This window comes from Panicum hallii, chromosome 9 (assembly GCF_002211085.1).
Source record: "Panicum hallii strain FIL2 chromosome 9, PHallii_v3.1, whole genome shotgun sequence".
NCBI classification, from domain to species: Eukaryota; Viridiplantae; Streptophyta; class Magnoliopsida; order Poales; family Poaceae; genus Panicum; species Panicum hallii.
Window position 1 is genome coordinate 15,408,407 of NC_038050.1, and position 26,575 is coordinate 15,434,981.

General features: G+C 47.1%; 2 protein-coding genes across 2 annotated transcripts; both read left to right on the forward strand.

The window, feature by feature from the left end:
• The first annotated feature begins 4,696 nt into the window (after nt 1–4,696).
• Nucleotides 4,697–5,615, forward strand: LOC112876970 (keratin, type I cytoskeletal 9-like). The gene has a single exon (XM_025941159.1). The coding sequence runs from the start codon at nt 4,728–4,730 to the stop codon at nt 5,352–5,354; it is 627 nt and encodes a 208-aa protein (XP_025796944.1). The 5' UTR covers nt 4,697–4,727; the 3' UTR covers nt 5,355–5,615.
• Nucleotides 5,616–19,613: 13,998 nt separating this feature from the next.
• LOC112872846 (putative glycine-rich cell wall structural protein 1) lies at nt 19,614–20,198 on the forward strand. The gene has a single exon (XM_025935885.1). It carries the CDS (start codon nt 19,614–19,616, stop codon nt 20,196–20,198), a length of 585 nt encoding a protein of 194 aa, XP_025791670.1.
• Nucleotides 20,199–26,575: the final 6,377 nt, after the last annotated feature.

Genomic DNA, 26,575 nt, shown 5'->3' on the forward strand with positions numbered 1-26,575 from the left:
CTTGTCTCTCTTACTAATTAAGTGTATGCACGAGAATGTTGGTAATTCTATATATACGTATATATGGTTCCTATGTTGTATACTGCTGCAAAGTATACGGGCGCTGCTAGATTTCCATCCGTCTCACTTCACACGGTGCTGCGCAAGAATAATATGGATGTTTAGACGTGCGTCTAATAATAAGCAGCGGGATAGACTTCAGTGAGTCTCCTTTGGAGATTAGGGTTGCCTACTACAGTAGTATATATAATATCTGATGTTGTCGGTTGACGAGTTCAACAAATTTCATTTTGAGTTCAGTGTTCCCATATTACTCCCTCCATTTAAAATTGTAGACATTTTGGCAAATCTAATCTAGGTATATAGTTTTTGCTATTTATCTAGACATAGTATTTATCTAGATGTATAAAAAAATTATGAATCTAGATCTAGTAAAACAACCTACAATATAATTTAGAACAATAGGAGTATCTTATAACGCAGCCTAACACACCTATGGTCAGATAACAAATAATCATATTCATGCATGGCCACGGCGCCGCATGTGACAAAGTGAGACCATGTATCTTGTATTTTGGACTGCTACACGAACCTAACATGCATGCATGCATGCATGCCATCTTCTAATCTCTCCTAACTCCGTGCTATTTTGGCTCGAAGATAACCGCCTAAAACTTTGTGCCATCTCGAAGCATCTACGTCAAACCGCACACACGTTGATTTATTTTGGAGGTTAATTACAACGTCAACACTATGCATCGTCTGCTGGCTGCCTGGCTTTGGATTTATTTTGGAGTTCCTTTATAAAGATCAAAGAGTAAATTGCAGTCCAAATTGCTGAACTTGTCCTGCAGTTTTATCTAGATCCCTAAACTCTCAAATCATTCATTTGGATCTCTAGACTGTATTAAGTGATCCATCCGAGGTCTCAAACACGCCACACAAGCTTCCGATGCTGACGTGGCATGCCACGTGGTGCCATGCTGATAAATATTTACAAAAGCCCCCCCTACATAATCTTATCTTCTTCCATCTGCACCTCTCTCCCTCCCTCCCCAATCTCTCTCTCATAGCTCAGGCCGAGCCGAGCTCCCTCCGCTGCCCTTGCGGAGGACTTCCTCAGCCCTTCCTCAGCTCGCCGGTGATGATGGCATCGCCGCGACGATCGCAGGTGCACTCCGCATTCAGATGCTCACGATAGAGGGGGAAACGAACAGAGAGGGAGGGAGTCAGGCAGCACTGGTGTGCGTCGCCGCGGCGGATGGAGCTGGTGATGCCTGACTCAAAGCAATGAGGCGAGGGAGCGTCGGTTCTGCTGCTGTCACCGTGCGTGCAGGCACATGTGCAGGCACAGAGAAGGAGTGAAGCAAACGGGAGAAGTTAAGACTACGCAGTGGATTTTTATAAATATTTACCAGCGTGGCACCACGTGGCATGCCACGTCGGTATTGGAAGCTTGTGTAGTATGTTTGGCATCTTAAATGGACCACTTATCATGGTTTAGGGATGGAATCCAATTCCACAAGCACGCGTTACCACGCTTCGTGGCGCGCGATGAGACGGCGACGGAAGCTGTCCGCGGCTCTGCGTGGTTGTCCTATATGTATATGAGATAGAGGCTAGTTTGATTCCTTATACGTGAGGGTCTCAGACAAACATATATCATCAGCTAATATGATAAGGTGATGGATACATGTATTAGTTACATTCTTTCTTTCCCTTTCTAATTTGTTCCTTTAAGTTCTACTAAACCAAGTATTCTCTTTTTCCCCTTTTCAGTTTTTTCCCTTCTATTATGCTGTCTCCTAAGAAGTTTTTGTTTGATAAATGTTTCATTACAATTGTGCTAAAAATATTTCTCCGGAAGTTGTATACTGAACTTATGTGTAAAAGTTGTGTGAGAAGTCTTTCTGATAATATTGCCATGTAGGTCATGCTAAAAAATGTCCTCTGATAAATTTTCTCAAAAAAGTTATGCATGTAAATTGTACGTATCGTGAAAAGTTATGCTAAAAAAAATTCTCTGAGTAGTTGGTTGGAAGAAATTATGCGTAAAAGCTTTATTTATCATGAAAGTTGTGCTGAAAAAGTATTCATTGAGAGTTTGTTTCAGAAAAATATTATATACAAAAAATTATGTGCACAGATTATAAATTTCCAAAACTACACCATTGCGGAGGAGGAAACTTTCCTAAAAAAGAAATTGGCGTGCTGTCAGAGATCGCTCGCTAGCAGCGCTACTGGCGAGCACGTATGGATTAGAAGGCCCCGTTTAGGGATATAAATAGACGTGTGAGAGTTTGGGGACGTTGATGAAACTACGGGACAATTTTGAGAACCTGGAGTTTAATTTACTTAAGATCAAATGTTAAAATGTTAAAGATCAGGCACACGTAAAAAGTGAATTAATTAACATCGTGTATCTCCTACGAGGTATAAAATTTTGACTGGATTATTATTATCCTTTTATCACCCTGTGGCATTCGCTTCTGTCCATCTCGAATTTCTTACTACATGCCCAGTTGTTATAGTATCGATCCATTGTCGGCTTGGTTTGACGGCACACTTCCGTTGTTCATTTGGCCGCATGCACACCCGGATTCATCACACACACATACGACACACATTGTCAAAGGTCGAGCTTAAACTTAGGTCAAACCAATGGACAATGTGTGACTGAACAGAGGATTGCATTGTATGCCAGAACGGCAGCAGTCGGCACTCGGCAGGGTGCCAAAGTTGCATCTTCTCATGCCTTCTTCAACGCCAGGAGAGAAGCCCCTTCGTCAACTGGTTCAGTCAAAAACTGCGGCCCACGCGCCCGCGCGGCAACAGGAGTCCCTGGCTCCAACATACATGCATGTGATGAATTGTGAACCCAATCTTAGTTTGATTTACTGGCCTGTTACCACTCTTAAATTGGAAATATCTTTTTATTGAATCGGTCAAATATAAGTTTGAGTCGATTTTTTTTGTCATATTCAAAACTGTAATTGATCAAATTTACAAGGTCACAATATTTTTTGACCTCGCTAAGTACTCAAAGTCCACACACAACAAAGTCAAGCCTTGCTGAGAGCAGAATTTGATATGTCAGCCCAAAAGTCAGGCCATTCCCAAGTCTCACTTAGCATGGCCCCCACCTCCAACAATAGAAACACCTGCAGCCTTCAGTGCTCATCCCATCCTTGAAGATCGCTAAGTTCAGTAACTGATCAAAATGGCTAGAACGAGGTTCATAGCTCTTGCTTAATTGTCCGGTTAAGCATTGGAATGCCGAATGCTGCATTGCTTGCATGGGTAAAGGTATGCCTAGCGCCGGACTGTTGGTGGTGGGTCAGGGAACGGTTCGACTTGGGATCTAATTCTGGCCCGGGATACGGCCAAGGAAGTGGGTCTTCTGTTGAAGCGTATGCTACCGGAGAAGGGAGATGGAGGAGGTGATAGTGGATCGGATAAAATGGCGACCAAGATATAGTTTTGTGACCTTGGTTACTAGTACCAGGTCGATGGACCGATCGATATACTAAAATGTGCCTTTCATATTCTTTTAGTACTGTATTTTTGTTATTAAAATGGTTTCGGTTTTTCTTTTCCCTTTTAATTCTTGGTTATTGTTTTTACGTTGCACTGCTTCCTCTCTAATGCTGACCGGTATATTTGTGTTTGATGGATATATGGGGTTTTCCAGTAGTAGCATAAGTAAAAATGGCCTTCCTCCTAGAATGCCAAGAGGAGCAATAAAGGTAGTATATATACTAATTATCAATGGCCTAGTAATAGTATGATCACCCTAATGGCCACTTCAACGTATAGGCAATTTTATTCTCTAGTTAACGTGGCAATTTTCACAAATTGAAAGAGACGCCTTTTTGGCTAGTTACTTCAATAACGAATGGTCAAAACAATGGCTCAGTGACAGTGTCATCGTACAATGACACTTCTTTTCATCGGTCACATCACACGCTGATGCTCGATTCCTGCAGGTATTTGGCAGTCAATAATGTAACCGACAGTGCAACATGGTGAAGTCACTACATTGGCAGCAGTTTAGTTGTGGCTGTGTTACAGCTTTATATATAAATATAAATATAAATACAACATGGCATGCATCACGCGCTGTTGCGGCTTCCGAGCAGAATCATCGGACGAATCACGAAAGGATCCCTTCAAATTAGAAGATCGTGTTACCACGTGAATAGAAGCATCAACCTTGTGGCCGACACCTGCTGGTTTTTCTTTTTTGAGATTCTAAGTTTACCACTGAGTCCTATCATCGTGGCAGTATACTTTTTCACTGCGATCGCATTGTAACTAAAATGGTTCTTACAGTCACTAATTACAACCGATCGAGGAAAACAGTACGCAATCTGGAAATAACATGCTAAATAAGCCGAGCTTTTGAAGCTTTTCCCCAAACTTTTATCCAATTTTTGTTAATCATCAAATTAAACTCTGCCGTTGCCAAGTAGAGTTTCTACAGGTGGGGTGTGTAAATCCAGTACACACCAAGTGTACTATCGCTGTTCCAGAATCTCTCATTAATTGCACGTGATCAACATCAAGTGTACTGTAGCTGAAAACCTAATGCAAAGTGTTCAAATCATTCATACAAATCCAAGCAGGGCTTCTAAGGTCCAGTACTATAAGTACCCACACCCAACCTCCCGCTTAGGCATTCATCTCACGTTCCACCACTCCATAGCTACCTAGCCTAGGCCGTCGCCATGGCAACCAGTAAGATCTTCGCAATCGGCCTCATTGTCCTACTAGGCAGTGGATTAACAAATGCTATTAGGGTTGTTAACCACGCCACAGCTGATGGCCAAGGCGGTGGAGGAGGTGGAGCTAGCGGGACCGGAACTAGCTACGGCACCGGCTCCGGCTTCGGCTTCGGCGATGCCGATGCCTATGACGGCAGCGCCCAATCTCCGACCAGCAACCATGCATATGGCAGTGGATCTGGTGAAGGCGGCGGCCTTTGGCAAGGCCAGGACCAGTACGCGTCTGGCTATGGAGCTGGAGGTGCATCTGGTGTAGGCCATGGTGACACGGGCTACTGGAACACCAACACCGGTGGGGCTGCACATGCGAATGGAGCTGGTGGCGGCGGCGGCTCTGGTGGAAGCTACGGCAATGGTAGCGGATCTGGTGGTGGCAAAGGAATCGGCGAAGGTGAAGGTGATAACTATGGGCCCTATGGCTCAAGCTATGCGAATAGTGGTGGCTCCGGAAGTGGAAGCGGAGGTGGGCATGATGGTGGGTTCGGCAGCGGTTCTGGTGGTGGATCGGGGAACAGCGGCAGTGATACAACAGGTTACAATGATGGTACCCGCAATGGGTCAACGCCTTAAAATTCATGTGGTCGAATGATCTCTCCTAGGGTGGTCCATATTTGTTCGCCATATAGTGTCGAACTCAATGTTTCTTTGAATAAGTCATGTGGTGGCATTTGTTACTCGTCACTGATGGTCAGTTCATTTGCAGTAATAATGTAGAAGATCTTCTTGCAATTGATGTGTAACGCACGTATGGTTGCCATCTGTGAGATTGTCAAGTTAAATGTTATGATAAAGAAGTATTTTAAATAAGTTTATTTGAGAATATGCAGGCTATGTTATTAATGTGTCACTCCAAATAAATTTCCTATTGTTTGTCAAATTAGTTCAAGGTTTTATTAATAATGTGACTAGATGCATGGTTGCAACTGAGCAGGTTTCGGTTGTAATATGCCAATTGGTCGTGATGAATGCTGCGCTTATCAAGAAGTAATGAAACATGGTTTTCCTTGATAATAAAATGCAAGCGTCACTTGTTATTATTTATCATGACATGTCTTATTCGTACTTATGTGAAAGGCTCATTGCGTCTCTAGATCAACTACTTTGTTTTTTTTTTGAGTTCCAATCCGTTGAATTTTAAATACATTGAGCAATAATATGTTTAAAATGTTTGTTTAAAACAAACTAGTAATAAAACAAAGCTTAAATTTCCCAATATTTTAAACATTTTAAGCAAATTTCCCTATTTGCGTGGCACACCTCTAGATAGAGCATGTAGGACAAAACAAAATTGTTTAAAATGTTTGTCTGAAACAAACTAGTAATTAAAATGCTTACTCAAATACCTTCAATTTGCTGGCAGCACACACAGCTCCAGGTTTATCAATTTCTGAGGTAGGATGACCAGCTCTAAAATTTTTGAAACAAAGAAGAAAGAAAATATTGTCTTTTCGTGATCAAATAGACCCTTATGGTCATTCAGGACTCGGCCAAGATTGTCTTTTATAGAAACAAAGAAAAAAGAGAGCTTGTACACCTATGTCTGAGATCTAACTACATGGTCATTTTACTTTCTTTCTCCATTTGAATAAATCAGAAATGACAAGCGTGTGTGATCAGAGGGAGTATATATCTTTACGTATTCATGAAAAGAGAGTGATCTTTATCCTTTTCGTCACCTAGAGATGTCGTGAAGATGTGTATGTGACATAAAACAATAACAAGATGGTAGGATTATATATACGTGCACTTGATTTCAAGAAAAATGTTGGGAACCTGAAACTGTACAACCATGGCCACGGCAATCTTGTGGTATAATGTACGACCTTCAGCCCATGCATGAACTTTTTTTTTGGATAAAATCAATCCCCTCTGTATGGCGGTGTGTAAATTAATACATGTTCGGGTATTAGCTACTCCAAGTCTCTCGCCGGCCAGGCTTCATTTCACAATGCATGGTCCACGCATGCTGTCGGTGGGAGCTGAGGAAGGTATTGGAAGAAGAAGAATCGCGGTGACGTGGCGTTGGTCCGGATCTCGTCGCCCCGGACAGAGTGACGCAAACCATGCATGCATGCGTGCTCGAGATTTTCTTCGAGACGCGCTCTTCAATCGACTAAACAAAAGAGAACGTGAACCTTGCCTACGTAGGTGCATACTGAATTAGTCAAACGAGAAGTAACCGACAGTGTGACTTCGATGCATTACAGCTTGCTTGCTAGATCTAGATTTAGGTTTTGTTTGGATCCAAGCGCTAACAGTAAAAATACTAAATTTTAGCACTAGCTTATCTAAACAGGAGTGCTAACGAGATGGGCTGAACTTTAACCAACACTTAAAAACTATAGCATATACATGAATGCTAATATGTACTTAAAGTTTAGCATTCAACGTTAGTTCATCGGAATCAAAACGATCATATCTATTTCACGTTGCTGCTGACTTACGATTACTGGAGTAACGTCGATTTTTTTAGGCCTAAGACAATCTCTTTCGATGATACATAATCTTTTAGAAATATGTAACCAAGACATCGAAAACTTTAATATACAATAGAAAAAACAACTAAAACAAAACAAAACAAAATTCAAAAGCTCCAGTTTGCAGTTTGAGTAATCCTCCTTTTGTGGCTTATGTTTCGTAATGCTGGCTCCAAATGAACCAACTTCATCAAAACTCTGGTGAATGTACATGGGACCGGAACATGAGCCAAATCCAGCATAGAGAAAAGAAAACAACTCCATCTGCTATTGAAAGCTCTGGCTACCAATCCAAGACCGCTACTATTAACATCCTCACGTCCATTCTCACAAGCAGTAAAAGGATATGTAGGATACCATTAGCCGCTTAAGACTTTGAATTGGGCATGTGCAGTACCCGCATGAAGTGTTGAGTAATGTTGAGTACTCTATCCTGCCTGTGATGAGTGATTTGTCAACCGTGCGGTGTGATCGTGCGCTTGGTCTTTGGATTGCAGGTACACGGGCGTCGAGTGTCGACGGAGAATTGCCGTGGAGGAGCTCAGGCCGGGCGGCAGTTGTGGCGTCCACTCCTGGATCGAGGACGCAAGCGGCGACGGAAGGCGGGTTTCTTGGTTTGCGCAACAAAACCAAGGAAGGTGACGGCGGTTGAAGACGCCAAGTCGTGGAGTCACGGGTGTCGGTCTCGGGACTGAAGGAAGCGACGGGCGTCGACGGCGTCTAGAGCCTCGCTGCAGGCGAGGAGGTGGCAGGCGTCGGGCGGCGTCTAGGGTCGTCAGAAGGCCGAGGCAGGAATGGCGTCTAGGGCCACGGCGTGGAGGCGGGAATCTTCCCGCGCGTGGAGTTTTGGCGGTTTTCTCAAAACCGGCCACCTACCCGGGTTTCGCGGACCCTCCAAAACCGCGGAACGGATCTTCGTCCACATGGTGGCATCGCGGAGAAGGCTTCGAGTCGAAGAAAGAACCTTGACCGTCGGATGAGTCCAATGTATCTTTTCCAGTTTTGCCCCTACGGGCTTTCTAGTGTCTAGTTAAGTCTAGGGGCACTTTAGTCTTTAGTCTAGAGAGTTAGATGGGATAAAATAGAGAGAGGAGGGCAGCCAACTGATTGGATCCATGAGTTCCCGTCGCCCCTTATCTCCTCCTCCGTTTTTTGTTTTTTTTCCTCCTCCTCTCTAGGGTTAGGAAATCATCATGGATCATTGAGTTCTAGTACTGAGATTGGAAGGGAATGGAGGCCTTATCCTCCTGTGCCCTCCGGGGTGTTTGATTCATCTTTTTTGCTGTGTTCCTTTTTATTCCCGTGGTTTGGAGTTGGCTCTGTTCTTGGTGCAGGAGCTTTGGGCGGCTTGGTTCTTGTGCATGCGTGTGCAGGGAATTAAGTGCAGCACAAGAGCAGACACCCCCTGTCCTCAGCACATGCGCAGCAGCAGCAGCGAGGAGCCAGGAGAGGCACTGGCCTTTTTAATTTGGCGCCAGGCAACAGCACAGGGAAGGCCAGCGGGGCGCAGCAGCTGCGGGGCAAGGGTGGTGCATGGCGCGCGCACGGCCTCATAGAGTGACGGGGCTAGCGGCAAGCGGTGCTGAAGGCTGGTCAGCAGCAAGCGGAGCGTGCTGCACGCGCTGCAGGGGGCACGCAGGCTGCCATGGCCAGGGGCGTTCGCGCTTGCCGGTGCAGGGCACCTAGTGGAGGAAACGGTGAAATTCAGCAGCTTTGTGGTTTCGTGTTTGTGTGATTCTTGTGCAAGGAGACGAATCGAGTGCGTGCGTGGGAAATCCCAACTCTGATCGTGTTCGTTCTTCATCAGCACAACTCTGCCCGTAAGGTGTTCGATGAATTGCTTCACCAGTCTTTTCTTTTTCTATCGATTTTGCTAGATTTTTCTTAGGTCCCTTTTGAGTAGCAAATCATGTTTTAGGGCTGCCTTCTAGTATTAGTCGCTTAGCTCCTTCTCTAGATTTATTTTCATGCTCTAGGTTTCATTAATTTTCTGCTTAATTAAAACCTGAAAAAGCAAAACAAAAATTAGTTTAGTTGTTATTATGTTAGCTAGATTTCATTCCAGTATTTCTAGTTTTTGTTTTATCTATGCTCTAACCCCTTTGTTCGAGTTTCTGAGATATTTTGGCTTTCCGAACACTTTGCTCCGATCTTTGTTTGCGTGGTTGAACTTGTGCGATTTTGTTCGGACTTTTCTCGATGAGCTTCCGATTGTGAGTCAACAGTATTCCTAGTGCTGATAGTCGTTCTGAGCTATGCGGTACTGATACTCTTCGTCCGAGGTGTGTTGGATGTAATCGGGACTTTTCTCTTCGGTTTTCCAAATCGAATTTGAGGCTCCCATTCACCCCCCTCTGGTCGCCTATCTGGTCCTTCAATTGGTATCAGAGCTTGGTTGAGGTTTTCAGTACCTTAACCAGTTCGAAAACCACTTGGCGACCATGGCAAGTCTTGGTAAGATCCCAGTGTTTGCCGGCGAGGACTATGCTTATTGGAAGGTGCGTATGCGAGCCTTCTTGCAAAGCATGGGAGCCGAGGTTTGGGAGATTACCAAGAACTAGGCTTACGAGGTGCTTGCCGCTCGGACCACACCTCTTCAGGTGTCCGAGCACGAGGCTAACACCAAGGCTGTCAATGCCTTGTTCGCTGGCGTTTCTCATGTGGAGTTCTCACGCGTCCAGGGTTTTCAGGAAGCCCACAAAGTTTGGGCATGCCTTGAGAACTACCACGAGGGCACACCTCAGGTGAAGGCCAGACTGTTCGAGACTCACCGGCGTGAATACGAGAACTTCACACAGGGGCCGGGTGAGAGCATTGGCGATATGTTCAGTCGGTTTCAATCGATTGTGAACAAAGTCAATGCGAACAGATCTGCTGATGCCCTTGAGTACACGGAGCACGAGAAGGCCCTCAAGCTGCTCTACACACTTGACTGCTCTGTGTGGGATCTCAAGGTGAACACGATCATTGAGTCTGCAGGCTATGAGACTCTAACCGTGAACGAGCTTTTCAGCAAGCTCAAGGCCATGGAGGTGGATAACCAGACACGAGCCAAGCTCAACGGTGCCCCTCCTTCCAAGAGCATCGCTCTTGTGACTGGCCCAGGTGAAACGAGCTCTAACGCTAACTCTGCTCTTGGATTTTCTCTTGCCTCTTTGCCTTCTGTTACAGATGAGCAGCTGGAGATGCTGGGCGACGATGACTTGTGCCTCCTCATCAGCAAGTTCTAGCGCATCTACCACAACAGGCAGAGGAAGAAGAACCCCGGGTGCTACAACTGCGGCGATTTGAACCACTTCATCGCCGATTGCCCCCAAGAAGTCCGGCAGTGGCCAGAGCAACCACTTTGACTACTATTGCCACTGCGACCGCAACGTGGGAGGCTCCAACAAGGAGCGTCGGCGCCACAAGCACCGCAGTCGTGACCGGGGAGGACGCTTTGACAAGGAATCGCTAAAGAAGGCCTTTCTCGCAGCTCAGCGACCTCGACAAGAGCTCCGACACCAACCGCTCTTCTTCACCGACCTCCGACGACGGCGACAAGAAGAAGAAGAAGCAGGACAAGGAAGCCACCGGTTTCATCGGCCTGTGCTTGGCTGCCGGTCAGTGCAAGGGTTTCTGCACCATGGCGGGCGAAGCCGATGGTGCTCGTGCGTCTTCGGGTGGACATGCTACACCGATGCACATCGACTCTTCTCCTGGATCCGAGAGCGATTCAGAGGTAAACTCCACAATCGACCTGCTTGATACGGAGGTTAGGGAGCTGTACGCCGCTCTCGACAACCAGAAGAGGCTGCTTAAGGAAGCAGCTAAAGAGCGTAGAAAGCTTAGGGCTGAGCTGGCTTGTGCTAGGGAGAAATCTAGTGAGGTTGAGTGTGCTAGCTGCATATCTCACATGAATGATCTTGTTGCTCTCCGTGCCAAGCATGATGAGAACGTCGCGAACTTAGATGTTGATAAGACTTCGTTTGCTGACGTGTCTCATGAGCTCGCTAAGGCCAAGCATGAACTAGAACTGGTTAAGGACGCTCCTATTGTTAGCGATGTGCTTGAATGTGATGAGTGTCCTATCTTTAAGTCCGATCTAGCTTCATTGCAGTCCAAGTTTGCTACTGTTGTGTGCGAGCTAGAGGAGATGAAGTCTAGGCCAGTTCTGCTTGGTGCTTGCAAGCTTTGTCCCACGCTTAGGTCGGAGCTAGATGAGAAGAACGCCTTGGTTAAGTCTTTAGGGAAGACTAAGGTCGTGGAGTCTAGCCCACCTATTGACTGCTCTGTTTGCCCTGGTTTAATCTCTGATTTGGATAATCTTGCGGTAGAGAAAGCTAACTTGGAGAATGAGAATACCTATCTTAGGGCGATTCTTAGTTCGGTTTCTGCTAGTGAGCCGCAGTTGGGCATGATGATTAAGCAGTTCAAGCGTGGTGATGGGTTTGGGGTCGGTTACACATACACAAAGTTAGACTTTGACAAGTTGTATGGTAAGATCGGCAAGGCTGCTGGAAACATTGCTAGTACAAGCACGCAGCCTTCGCTTGTTGACCTCACGGATGGTGTGCTTAAAGAACCACCGAAAGCACCTCCGCAGAAGCAGGTTTAGGTTCCAAAACCCAATGAGCTGAGGAATCCCCTCGACATGCTCCCTGCTGCCGCAGCCCAGGTTGCCCAAAAGAAGGGGGCTGCTTCTCCCCGTCCACAGGCTAGGCCTCCACCTCCCAAGCGGGAGGTGAGGTACCACTGCGAGTACTGTGACAGGGAAGGTCACCTTGAGGAGTTTTGCTTCAGAAGAAAGCGGGCTGTGAGGCGTGAGCAGGAGATTCGGAACACGGACATGTACTCTGCTCGGGTGCATGGTCCTCCTCGGCATGGTGGTAGGCAATATGCTTGGGCACGCCGGGTAGGTTGAGGTCAGGGAGATGGTGGTGGTTACCGTGCTCCAGCGGGTGGTCGTTTTGCCGGTCGTGCTCCTGGTTGTTTTCAGTACGGCTATGGACCACAGGACCGAGGCTTTGGAGGAGGTTTTGAGGCTCCACGCTTTCCTCGCGGTGGTGTTCATTAGTCACGCGGTAGACGAGACGGGGGATACGCTTTGTCTGGTTTTGCTAACCCCTCTATAGAGCAAATGGCTCGACACTGGTTTGCTTCTCACTTTGCTAACCCCAGTGTTGAGACATTTGCTCACCCTTTGTCTCACTACTGATGTGCAGGTTGGAGGCTTGGAGAACAGGTGGATCATGGACTCCGGTTGTTCGTGCCACATGACAGGAAATGACAAATGGTTCTCTAGCCTCACCCCGATGCGCTCAAAGGAGTACATTGTGTTCGGGGATAATGGAAGAGGAAAGGTACGTGGACTTGGCCCTGTTTGAGTTTCTGATCACTTTACCCTAAGAGAAGTTGCTTTGGTTTCGAATCTTGGTTTTAATTTGCTCTCTGTTTCGCAACTTCTTGATGAGGGGTTTGAAGTTCGCTTCAAGGAGGGCTGTTCGCGTGTTTTGGATTCCAGAGGAGATTTGGTTTGCCGGATTACACCTCGCGATCGGGTTTTCTTGGTTGACTTTTCTAGAACTCCTCTTGGCCCTTCTCGTTGCTTGTTGGCTAGTCCTTCTTCTGAGTTATGGAAGTGGCATAGGAGACTTGGACATTTGAGCTTCGATTTGTTGTCGAGACTGAGCTCACTTGGCCTAATCCGAGGATTGCCCAAATTGAAGTTTGAAAAGGACCTTATGTGCCATCCGTGTCGCCACGGGAAGATGGTTGCCGCTTCTCATCCGCCTGTTAATCAGGTGATGACCGCTCACCCTGGAGAGTTGCTACACATGGACACAGTAGGTCCTTCTCGGGTGATGTCAGTTGGTGGGAAGTGGTATGTTCTTGTGATTGTGGACAATTTTTCTCGCTATTCTTGGGTCTTTTTCATGAGAACCAAGGATGAGGCTTTCGAGTTTGTTCGAGACTTGATCTTGATGTTGAAAAATGAGCTACCCCAAGCCATCAGAGCGATTTGCAGTGATAATGGCACAGAATTCAAAAACGTTCATTTTGACGCCTTTTGCTGTGATCAAGGGCTTGAACACCAGTATTCTTCTCCCTACACTCCACAGCAGAATGGAGTTGTAGAACGGAAGAATCGGACACTGGTTGAGATGGCGAGGACGATGCTCGATGAGCATAGGCCTCCTCGCAAATACTGGGCTGAGGCGGTTAACACCGCTTGTTACGTGTCCAACCGCATTTTCTTGCGTGCTTTCATGCACAGGACTTCTTATGAGTTGCGATTTGGACGCCAGCCCCGTGTGGACCATCTCAGAGTTTTCGGTTGCCGGTGCTTTGTGCTGAAAGATGGAAATCTTGATAAGTTTGAGTCTCGCTCATCTGACGGCATTTTTCTCGGTTATGCTTCTCACTCTAGAGCGTACCGTGTGCTGATTATTGATACTAACATCGTCAGAGAGACTTGTGAAGTCACTTTTGACGAGACTGCACCGTGCAATTCTTCTGTCTTTGAAGTTGCAGGAGATGATGAGCTCGGCACCTCCATCTTTGAAGATGAGGAGGAAGAAGCTGCAGAGGGTGAGGCTGAGGCTACCACGCGTGTTGTGGACCCAGTTGCCTCCGCCACGAGCTCGGACGATGATGACGGCCCCGATCCGACTACGTCTACTTCACGGGGGCCGATCGAGCAGGTGACTCAGGCTTCACCAGCTGCACCTGAGGAGACACCAAACTTGGTTGAGGAGGAGGCGATTTCGACGCGGGAAGCACCTCGACATATTCAGCGTCGTCATCCACATCAACAGATACTTGGTGATCTCAACGAACGAGTCACCAGGTCCAAGGTAACGAGTATCGCGGGCTTTGCTCATTCAGCGTTTGTTGCCTCTTTTGAGCCCAAGGATATTGGACACGCTCTTTCTAATTCTAATTGGATCAATGCCATGCATGAGGAACTTGAAAATTTTAAAAGAAACCAGGTTTGTGTTTTAGTCGAGCCTCCACCTGCTTGTAATCCCATCGGAACGAAATGGGTTTTCAAAAACAAGCAGGGTGAGGATGGGTTGGTTGTTCGGAACAAGGCTCGTCTTGTTGCCCAGGGGTTTTGCCAAAAAGAGGGTATTGATTTTGAGGAGACTTTTGCCCCTGTTGCTCGTTTGGAAGCTATTCGAATCTTTCTTGCATTTGCTGCTTCCAAGGGTTTTAAAGTTTTCCAAATGGACGTTAAATCTGCCTTCTTGAATGGTTTTATCGAAGAAGAGGTTTATGTGAAGTAACCCCCTGGTTTCGAAAATCCCAAGTTTCCAAACCGTGTTTATAAACTTCAAAAAGCTCTTTACGGTTTGAAACAGGCACCTAGAGCTTGGTATGATAGATTGAAAACCTTTTTGCTGGCTCAGGGCTTTAAAATGGGATGTGTGGATAAAACTTTGTTCCTCATGCGGTCTGGCACTGATTTTCTATTAGTTCAGATATACGTGGATGATATTATCTTTGGTGGCTCTTCTCACGCTCTTGTCTCCAAGTTTTCTGAGCAGATGTCCAGGGAGTTCGAGATGAGCATGATGGGTGAGCTGCAGTTCTTCCTCGGGCTGCAGATCAAGCAAACTCCTCAGGGCATGTTCATCCATCAAGCCAAGTACACCAGGGACTTGCTGCGGAAGTTCGACATGAGTGACTTGTCACCTTAGCCGACTCTGATCAGCACATCGACGGCGCTTGATGAGGACTTGGATGGCGAGGCGGTGGACCAGAAGGAGTACAGGAGCATGATCGGCTCCCTCCTGTACCTGACGGCGACCCGACCGGACATTCAGTCCGGTGTCTGCCTTTGTGCGCGCTACCAGGCTTCTCCGCGCACCTCCCACAGGCAGGTGGTGAAACGCATTTTCAAGTATCTAAAATTCACACCTGAATTTGGTCTTTGGTATTCTGCAGATTCTTCTCTTGTTTTGGTGGGCTTTTCTGATGCCGATTTTGGTGGGTGTCGGTTGGATCGCAAGTCGACATCCGGCACTTGTCAATTTCTCGGTACATCTTTGGTGTCTTGGTCCTCTCGCAAGCAGGCTAGTGTAGCGCTTTCTTCAACAGAAGCTGAGTATGTTGCCGCTGCTAGCTACTGCTCCCAAATTCTTTGGATGAAACAAACCTTGCAGGATTATGGCTTGAGTTTCGGTAGGGTTCCCATCTTTGTGGACAACATGTCAGCCATTAGCATTGCAAAGAACCCTGTCCTACACTCCAGAACCAAGCACATAGATATCCAATTCCATTTTCTGCGAGACAACCATGAGAGAGGACACATAGACTTGATCCATGTCTCTTCAGAGAGGCAAACCGCAGATATCCTCACCAAAACGCTAGAGCAGGACACCTTTGCACGCTTGCGAGGGGAGCTTGGGGTTTGTTACCCCTTTTGATCGCTGACTTTTGTTTGGTTAGCGTTGTAGGTCCTTATTTTTGCTTCTCTTGGTTTTCTAGTTTTGGTAGTTGCATTGTGCATATGCATTGTACATGTTTGCATTTTGCATTGCTACACTGCACTGGCATTCTTGTATACACTGTTATGATCTTCTAGTGCTTGCTAGTGTAGTTTCTTAGACTCGATCATGTATAGCTTGCTCCACAGTATATGTCATATCATCTGAGTTAAACTATTTTGATTTGAAAATCTGAAAACATGGTCACCCTGTCTTGGCTACTAGCATGATAGGATGTATTGATGTGCTTTGCTATCTTATTCATGTTAGTGTGGCTTGTAATCTTTGACATGAGCTAAAATTGTTAAATTTGTTTAAAATATGTCTGAAATGGGATGAAAAGATCCAGGTGGGATTGCTTGTCGCACTGATCGAGCTTTCGGGACGGCTCACATAGCACTAGTGAGAACCCGGGCAAGGCTGTGCATGACTAAAGTGAGTGCCTTAAGCTTCTGACTGCCTTTGGCATAGGCTTGGCCTCGTTGCTAAGTAAAGCATGACAAGCTTTCAACCCCTGGCAAAATCACTTGCTTGATAAGTTTGAAATGCAGAATTGAATCATGATAAAATATATTGGCTGCTTTGGATCACCTTGTATGAGTTTGACTAGCACTGCTTTCTTTATCCTACTTGCTGTTGCCAGATCATGGGTGATGCTTTTATTTTTGCTGAACTGAACTTGCTAGCTCTAGAATTGATTGATATATCCTGTTGAGCTAGATTCAATTCCTGTTTATGAAGCATATTTGCCTGTCACTAGTTGATCATATCTGTGTATGCCTGAAAGTTTCACGTACACCCTCTGCACGACATTCATTGCATAGCATGATTTTAGGGGGAGTTTTAGGCTTGATGTGTGCATGTGCCAACAAGGGGGAGAATTTTTGGGAGAAGTGATCGAACAAGGGGGAGACTTGGTTGATTTTTAAAACTTGTTGCGCACAAGGCTTTGATGAGATGAGAGTTGAACTTCTGAGAGGGAAAAGCTTTGCTTGGGGAGTGTCTGTTTGTTTATTTTCCTCGTTTTCCCTCCACTTCCAGCATGACTGCGTCGAGCTTAACCTCTGTCTTTGAGGAGTCATGTTTTGGCTTTTGATCGATTGCGTCGAGCCGTTGCCCTTGTCTTAGGGAATCGATATGTGCTTGAGCAAGTGACTATTCTTGACTTTCTAAGCTTTTTGTCACTTGCTTGAGTTCTTCACTTTCTTGCTTCTATTTTATCACTTCTTTGGTTTCAGGTGGTGTGTTGACAATGCACTCATCAAGGGGGAGATTGAAGAATGTTGAGTACTCTATCCTGCTTGTGATGAGTGAATTGTCAACCGTGCGGTGTGATCGTGCGCTTGGTCTTTGGATTGCAGGTACACGGGCGTCGAGTGTCGACGGAGAGTTGCCGTGGAGGAGCTCAGGCCGGGCGGTAGCTGTGGCGTCCACTCCTGGATCGAGGACGCAAGCGGCGACGGAAGGCGGGTTTCTTGGTTTGCGCCACAAAACCAAGGAAGGTGACGGCGGTTGAAGACGCCAAGTCGTGGAGTCATGGGCGTCAGTCTCGGGACTGACGGAGGCGACGGGCGTTGACGGCGTCTAGGGCCACGCTGCGGGCGAGGAGGTGACGGGCGTCGGGCGGCCTCTAGGGTTGTCAGAAGGCTGTGGCGGGAACGGCGTCTAGGGCCACGGCGTGGAGGCGGGAATCTTCCCGCGCGTGGAGTTTTGGCGGTTTTCTCAAAACTGGCCACCTACCCGGGTTTCACGGACCCTCCAAAAGCGCGGAACGGATCTTCATCCACATGGCGGCATCGCGGAGAAGGCTTCGAGTCGAAGAAAGAACCTCGACCGTCAGATGAGTCCAATGTATCTTTTCCGGTTTTGCCCCTACGGGCTTTCTAGTGTCAAGTCTAGGGGTATTTTAGTCTTTAGTCTAGAGAGTTAGATGGGATAAAATAGACAGAGGAGGGCAGCCAATTGATTGGATCCACGAGTTCCCATCGCCCCTTATCTCCTCCTCCGTTTTTTGTTTTTTTTCCTCCTCCTCTCTAGGGTTAGGAAATCATCATGGATCATTGAGTTCTAGTACTGAGATTGGAAGGGAATGGAGGCCATATCCTCCTGTGCCCTCCGAGGTGTTTGATTCATCTTTTTTGCTGTGTTCCTTTTTATTCCCGTGGTTTGGAGTTGGCTCTGTTCTTGGTGCAGGAGCTTTGGGCGGCTTGGTTCTTGTGCATGCGTGTGCAGGGAATTAAGGGCAGCACAAGAAGCAGACACCCCTTGTCCTCAGCACATGAGCAGCAGCAGCGAGGAGCCAGGAGAGGCACTGGCCTTTTTAATTTGGCGCCAGGCAGCAGCACAGGGAAGGCCAGCGGGGCGCAGCAGCTGCGGGCAAGGGTGGTGCACAGCGCGCGCCCGGCCTCACGGAGTGACGGGGCTAGCGGCAAGCGGTGCTGAAGGGCTGGTCAGCAGCAAGCGGAGCGTGCTGCACGCGTTGCAGGGGGGCACGCAGGCTGCCGTGGCCAGGGGCGTTCGCGCTTGCCGGTGCAGGGCACCTAGTGGAGGAAACGGTAAAATTCAGCAGCTTTGTGGTTTCGTGTTTGTGTGATTTTTGTGCAGGGAGACCAATCGAGTGCGTGTGTGGGAAATCCCAACTCTGATCGTGTTCGTTCTTCATCAGCACAACTCTACCCGTAAGGTGTTCGATGAATTACTTCACCAGTCTTTTCTTTTTCTGTCGATTTTGCTAGATTTTTCTTAGGTCCCTTTTGAGTAGCAAATCATGTTTTAGGGCTGCCTTCTAGTATTAGTCGCTTAGCTCCTTCTCTAGATTTATTTTCATGCTCTAGGTTTAATTAATTTTCTGCTTAATTAAAACCTGAAAAAGCAAAATAAAAATTAGTTTAGTTGTTATTATGTTAGCTAGATTTTATTCCAGTATTTCTAGTTTTTGTTTTATCTATGCTCTGACCCCTTTGTTTGAGTTTCTGAGATATTTTGGCTTTCCGAATACTTTGATCCGATCTTTGTTTGCGTGGTTGAACTTGTGAGATTTTGCTCGGACTTTTCTCGATCGAGCTTCCGATTGTCAGTCAAGAGTATTCCTAGTGCTGATAGTCGTTCTGAGCTATGCGGTACTGATACTCTTCGTCCGAGATGTGTTAGGTGTAATCGGGACTTTTCTCTTCGTTTTTTCAAATCGAATTTGAGGCTCCCATTCACCCCCCTCTGGTCGCCTATCCGGTCCTTCAAGTGTACCACCATGTAATTATAGTCCTCCAAAGAGACGCTTTCACCGAGTAACCTCAATATCTCCACGACGGCACTACCAATAACAATAATAATTCAGATGCGATGCTGAGCATCGATGGTCTGATTTGATTGAGCATATCTACCTGGGAGAGACAAAAGTGGATCATGCTAATGAGAACTTCTAATGATCAGTTTGTGTGTACCACGTGAAGATGCATCAAACTGGGTTGCACCGACAACGTAACAGAGCTGAGCTCTATGGTAGTGATTGCCAGGATGGTTTAACTATGTTGTGCCCAAGGCTACAGAATCATGTTTACGGGGCACATGCCAAATTAATGCTCTAATTTCTTCAGCTCATGATGTTGCCACCCAGATACACATCATATCAATTACGTTGATTAGCATTAATCAAATCTGGCACCAGTAATATAATCCATACTAGTACACAGATACGATACCGGACTCGCAAAATGCATGAGAAGTGCTAGCAAGCTTTCACTATTAAAAATAATTCAACAGCAATTCACGCCACCGACGTCCTATTAACATAATGAAGTAATGCTTTGGGCTGAACCACTATAAATCCCACCGCAGTCAAGTAGCCCCCATTCAGCTCATCTTCCACACTAAATCAAGCCAAAATGGCAAGCAGTAAGATCTTTGCTATTGGCTTTCTCGTCCTCATGGCCACTGGTTTATCAAAAGCAAGGGAGTTTGACTGGGAGCACCCAACAACCAGTGCCAATAGTCAGGTAGGGGGAGGAGGGGCAGGTGGAGGATCCTCGAATGGTTATGGTTCTGGTTCCGGTTCCGGTTATGGATCCTCCGGGGCTAGTAATACTCCCGGTGGGCTCTATGGGACCGGTGACTCGATGTCTAGAGGCGAAGGAGGTGGGGGTGGGGGTGGTAACAATGGAGGCTACGGAGCTGGTTCTGGATCTGCTTCAGGCAACGGCAACACCATTGGCTTCTATGGTGGTGGGTTTTCAGGTTCTGGAGGTAGTGGCGGTGGCGGTGGCCAAGGAGGCGGCCCCCTCAATGGCAATGGCTTCGGTTCCGGATCTGGAAGTGGCATAGGGTCAGGTAATGTTTATGGCCCGAATGGTGGAACCTCAGTGAAAAGTGGGGGAGGTGGTGGTGGCTCAGCTAGTGGTAGTAATGGTGGGTACGCTAATGGCTACGGAGGTGCATCTGGGTCTAGCTCCGGCCAGGGCGGTCAACCCTAAGCAAAATTATGTAACTCCATAAATTAAACCCGTCATAGGGCTCATAAGGAATCCTTATGGTAGTTCACTCGGACCAGATGTCGCAACGTGCGCTGATCCCAATAAAAACTTCAATGAACCTTCAGGTTTGTTGGTTATGCCCTGATTAATTATGTTTGTAAGCTCTTTGGTTTTCACCCTCAATCAATAATAATCAGAATTCTTATTTCTTATATTATAGTTACAACTTTGATTGTTCATTCACCTGACATAAACATTGTATAACATCAGAGCAAGCCAGCAACTGTGTTGCTCACAGAAAGCTATATTCGCATTTGCTCTGCTTCGAGCAAGACATGGTTCAGTCCAGTAACCCTAGCGTGGAAATAGTCGGACCAGGCTTGTTGTACGTGCCCCTCTATAATGGGCTGCGCTTAGCCCAATATGTGAGATCCACAGATTAAGCCGCATCATCAACCGATGCGATTTTCCATGATCATCAACTAATAAGCCATCTCAAGGGCTTGCTTAAAAATAATGGAATTCCTAACCGTACCATTACTCGTGTAATTTATTTTATAGAATTTCTATCCATCGCCCGGTTGTTTTGTTGTTGTATTTTCACTTGGTTTTCTATGGTGGTGATGGCTTGGAGATTCGTGCAGCTATTTGTGGGATTTGTGGATTTGTTTGAGCAAATTGTGGGATTTGTGGATGTATCAGTCCTTTCATTTGTGGGTCGTTTTTGTTTCTTTGTTTGGTTCGGTCCATTTGTTGATTTTTAGCTCGCTTGTCAACAAGAGTTGAGGTAGCGCTTGTAGCCTCATTGTCACCTCGTGATGTGCGGCCGCCATGAGCGGTAGGCTCCAGGGGACCCTTAGCTAAACGAGGATGACCGGCAGTGGCTCTAGCGAGCTCATCAGTGTCGGCTGGTTTTGCGTCACCGTTGATGGAAAAGGTGGCCGATGAGGCGCGTTCGCGCTTGGAGGATGAGTGCGTCGATCAGTGCCGAGTTCGTCGCGGACGCCCGGGGAATGATCGGGTTCATGACTACTGAGCTCCTCCCATGGGTTCGAGGTGATCTCGACCAAGTCCAATATGTGGAGTTATGAGATGCTGAGGAAGATAGCGACGGCTGGGCTCTAGTGCATCGAGAATGTACCCACGAGCACGGTGCTGGAGAGGGCATTCACGAGCTGGCCATTCCGCTGTGGCCGTACACAATTTTTCAAGGTCCCTGTACGTGGCATCCGTCATCCGTCCACTACTAATGATGAACGGCCCATAAATCCCGCACATATAACCAATTGTTGTCGGAGTCAGTACTGCATCAGTACTGGTTCCAATAGTAATATCCCCGAGAGCGCGATTGGTACCGGGTTGGAAAAACATCCGGTACTAATGCTCTAGCACATTAGTACCGGTTGTTGCCCACAAGCGGTACTAATATAATATGTCTCAAACATATTAGTACTGCATCACGACATCATCTGGTACTAATCCGACACTAATCCGACACATTAGTACCGGATGATGTTACGATCTAGTTGTAATGTTGAGCACTATAAATAGATGTCTCCCTCGCCAAGTTTGAGCTCCTTGAACACAACAGCTTTTAATAGAAGCTCTGGTCGGTAGGTGAAAGGAATCGGTGCTCGTAGCCTAAGAGGGGAGAGGTGAATTAGGCAATTACAAAATCTTAACCTATGCCTCAAACTAGTTATCACAAAATATAAGCTAAAATAAATTATCTAGATGTGCAATTAGGGTTCAACTAGTGTGAAACTCTCATCCCAAAGAGTTTTGCAACCTATAGTCAATCCTAACAAGATACTACACTAAAAATGTAAAGGCACACAAGATTGCAATAAAAAATTCGGAAGTTTAAAGGTAGGGGATGAGAGGGAACCAAACTCTTGACATGAAGATTTATCCCGTGATATCGGTAGGCACAAGACCATCTGTAGTCCACGTTGCTGAAGCACTCGCTAAGAATATTATTTTCCAGTCACCGAGTGTGTTCCGGGACTCTTCTTGACTCGCCATCAAGGCTCTCGCCAAGTCCCCAGTCACATCGATGCCGTCTCCACTAAGGAGCTTCTCCACGAAGAAAGGGGTCTCCACGTCCCGCGCACAAAGCCGTCATCGCCTCTCCACACCAAGCCGGAGGGTCGATGACTTGCCAACGAGTCACCAAGACTCAAAGGGGCCGGCACACCAAGATACAACTTATGGTTCACTCAAGAACCAGCACACAAGGCAGCAACACCTTGCTCTCTGTCACACCCGATTTATAAGAACATAAACCGAGTAATCATATATGCGCCAGGATCAAGTCACGCATATATACAACAGAATCATCAAGATATCACAACACGTATCTCGAAATAAAAGCGTATAAATTATAAATGATATCTTTATTACAACTGAATCAAGAATCAGTTCAAGAAATGCGGAAGCGTAAAATAAATACATGAAGAACAGGGCGCCATAGGGACGTCGGCTGGGAGACAAACGCCTAGAAATCGTCAAGTCCGCTGATGTAGTCCTCCACGTTGCCTGGTGCTGAGCAGCAGTCGAAGATATCCCAAAGAGAACAGAAGAGTAGAGAAGGCAAGTGTAAGTACACAACTTGTACTCAACAAGTATAACACGAGTGATGAGGCTCTACGGTTAGCTGACTCGACTGTTTTAGCTTTTAATCTTGGCAAATTTCATTAAAGCTATTTACTACCAGTGGATGAATTACCATAACCCAAGTTACATAATAATTAATCAAAATTAACCATGAGTCTACTGAGAACCAAGCCAAACCACCAAAGGTAAACCCCACTAATCAGACGGAGGATCTGAGCCGCTCATGACCGTGAGCACGGCTAGTATACCAGTTTTACACTCTCGAGAGGTTGCACAACTTTACCCACAAGTCGTGAGCTACACTAGTTGTTCATCACACTTCCTTAGGTGGGATGACTAGCAAGCACACTACAAGACCGTTACAAAGGATCACGTTAGTAATGTGTAACCGCTAAGGTTTCTGGATCAGCAACGATGGGGCCCACCTCACGGGGGTACAAGACACACAGCATAGACCAAGCCGGAGGAGCAGGGACCATTGAAGCTTACCACCCCTCTTGCCCCGCAGGTAAGTTACTCCCAAACCAAAATGACCTAATTAGTAAGTCAAGACCGTCCCATTCCAGTCTTGTGGTTGCGCGGTTGCCCTAAGTTATCGCTCTATGAACCGGTCCTTATGGAGAGTAGCCAACCAAGTACTAAGCACCGTGCTGACCCTCTAAACCATGTTTCTATAAAAACCTCTTTTAACGAGACGTGAGCCGCTCAAGCACACAGCACAGAGGGCCACTCTCAGAATCAAGTTGCATATACCATTAATCAAATTTAATTAAAAAGAAACCGTTATATGTGAGAGCACAGCACCTAGCACAACTAACCAAAAATGCAACCCAAAGTAATTATATAAAGGATAAATGTGGCTAGAAAATCCTTATAGGCATACAGTATTAAAATGCAGTATGAAATTGCATTTAAAAGCGATAGGACGTTCATGTTATACTTGCCTTCCTCAAAGTTCTCCTGCTGTTGCTCAAAGGGCTCTGAAGAAAGTGGCTCCTGGTACTCCTCCAGTGGCTCAACGTCTACTCACGATCGCAACGCCAAAATATGGTCCACACAGGCACATACATGCAAACAATGGCAAAAGATAAGAAACAGTATAATAATACAATAAAACAGCACACATCACTAAGCTAAAGCTATTCTACGCGTTACAACGGTCGCGTCAGCATGAAAACCACCTAAAATGGAGCTAAGACGCGAAATCTAGGGCTAAAACAGGGTCTAGGAACTTTCTGTAAGAAAACTAAAGATTCTGGGGGTTCCTGTGTAAAAACCGAGGACCTAAACCTAATTGAACCCTAGACGCAGGGGCTAACACGCAAAACTACCAGATCTGGACTGCAGGTTCTATTTCTAATGAATCCGAGGGCCTAAACGGTAAAAACTGGGCTGATCTGCAAATACTTTTGAACGGCGCTGGACTGCGGGTTGTTTTCGGGAGAACCCAGGGACTCTTTAACAAAAACGCCAGGCCGAACCTGTATCAGGGATGTCAGCCGTCGGATCGGGATCTAATGGCTCGGACCTGATCAGGGATGGATCTAATCTGGCGCGTCGGCTTCGGATCCTACGGCTCGGGGCAATTGGGCGCTCGGGGTGGCGGCGCCGGTCACAGGAGGTGATCTCCCGCGGCGGTGCGATGCCGAACTTCGCCGGAATGCATCGGTTCTGGTGCTCCGGGGCCTAATTCATCTCGGTTCGGGTCAGAGAGGATCAGGGCCTCATGCGTAGTCCACCTAGGGCTAAAACAAGGGTCGGCGAGTCTCGGAACGGTGAGCACCGTGGTGGAGGCGGGTCGGCGTGGTGGCGGAGCACCGGCGAGCGGCGGTCCCGGCGCTGTGGGGGGCTAAGGGTCACAACACCTAGCGCAAAAGGATCCGGGGGATGATGTGATGCTCACCGAGGCTTGAATCGTCCGGAGCGGCAGCGCAGAGTGATCGGTGGCGATGTCCGAGCGGCGGAAACGGGCGGCGCTCGCGGGGAGGGCTGCTGCAGGGGTCCTCCGGGCTTCTGATCCCCACGGGTCGGCTCGGGGTGTACCTGCGGAGGTGCCACGGGGGTCAGGGGGTTCTGGGGATCACCGGCGGCGAGGAATCACACGAGCGGGGCATCTCACCGGCGGCGGGTCTCGGTCAAATTCCGGCCACTGCCAGCGTAGAAATCGAGAGTGGAGGCATCGGGGAGTTGCCTGGCATCGGGGGGAAGCTGCCGCGGGGCTTGGCCGGAGCTGGGGTGCGGCGGAGCGGCCGGTCCACGGCGAGGCCGGGAGCTCTGCGCGTCGGGGTGAGCGGGCGGTGGTGCTAGGGTTCGGTGGCGGCCGTAGCTCCTAGGGTTAGGGTCCCAGGGGGTTGGGGATTCTATTTGTAGGGCGGCGAGGCGTCCTTGGTGTGCGGGCCTAGCGTGGTGAGCTCGCCGGAGATCTCGGAGACTCGGGCGCGGCCGGTGATGCGAGAGAGGAAGAAAGGAGAGGGGGAAAGGGGCGCTGCCAGGTGGGGTCCCCCAGTCAGAGAGAGGGAGATGGAAACGGGGCGGCCGATGTGGAGCGGAGGGCGGCCGATGGGAAGCGAGGCGGCCGATGGGGGCGAGCTGGGCCTCGGCACAGGTGGGCCGAGCGAGGGGAAACAGGCCGCAGGGGCAGGTTGGGCTATTTGAATTCAAATGAACTTTTGAATTCAAACCCTGTGCACTCCTTCCAATTAAACATATGCAGCAGCATGAATGCACAACCATGTTGATCCTAAAGTAAGTTTTAATTACTTGTGATATAAAATTAGTTTAAATACAAGATAAATCAAGAAAAATCTTAGAAACTTTATTTAAGCCAAAATAAATTCATTAAAAATTAGGAAATTTACATTAGGGTGTTACACTCTCTCACCCTCTCTAGAGCTAATCCTATGACTAACACTCTCAAAGCTTATGCTAAATCTAAGGATGTGATCAATGAGCTCCTGGTTTCTTAGAGAACTTCTTCAGAGTGTGGGTAGCTTCTCATGAACTCCAGCAACCTCAAATGACCCGGGGTGAGGCCTTATATAGGATAGATGGCAGCTTATAGCCGTTGTTTGCTTTTACACAGAAAAGCATAAAGAGTCAATTAAATCAGTCGCCACCGTCAGTTTAACTGGTCACCCTAACTCTGCATGCTAGCCGTTGAACTCCAACGTTCACTTCTGCTGACATTATTGCACCAACGCAATGCACCGACGCACCGTCGGTTTAACCGGTGCTGAAGACCTTGTTTCTCGAAGGCTTCTGTATCTTGAAGAACCTCTCAGGCACATGAAGTATCAATGCACCGACGTCTTCTTTCTGAGCATCGGTTCAACGGTGCTAAAGGCACTTTTACCCAAAACCTTCTGGAACTTCTGTGCATAACACCAGACAAACTGAGAATTGCAGCGACGTCTACTGCCCATAGCGTCGGTTCAACCGGTGCTACTGACTTCTTCTTCACTTGATCATCGTTACAATTACCAATGCATAGCTCATTTCATATTTGATGCTGTCGGTTCAACCGGTCACCTATTTTCAGCTGACACTTGTCCAAATCGTTGGTGTAGTCATTTGGACACCCTAAGTATATCTCTGCATTTTCATTACACCTTGGACATCTTGACAGCGAATTGGACCATCTTTGTATATGGATTGGACTCCATCCATGAGACCTAGAAATCCTACAAATTTGATCTTACAAACTTGTTAGTCCCATTAACTATGTTGTCACACAATCCATAAAATCACAATTATAGCATAAT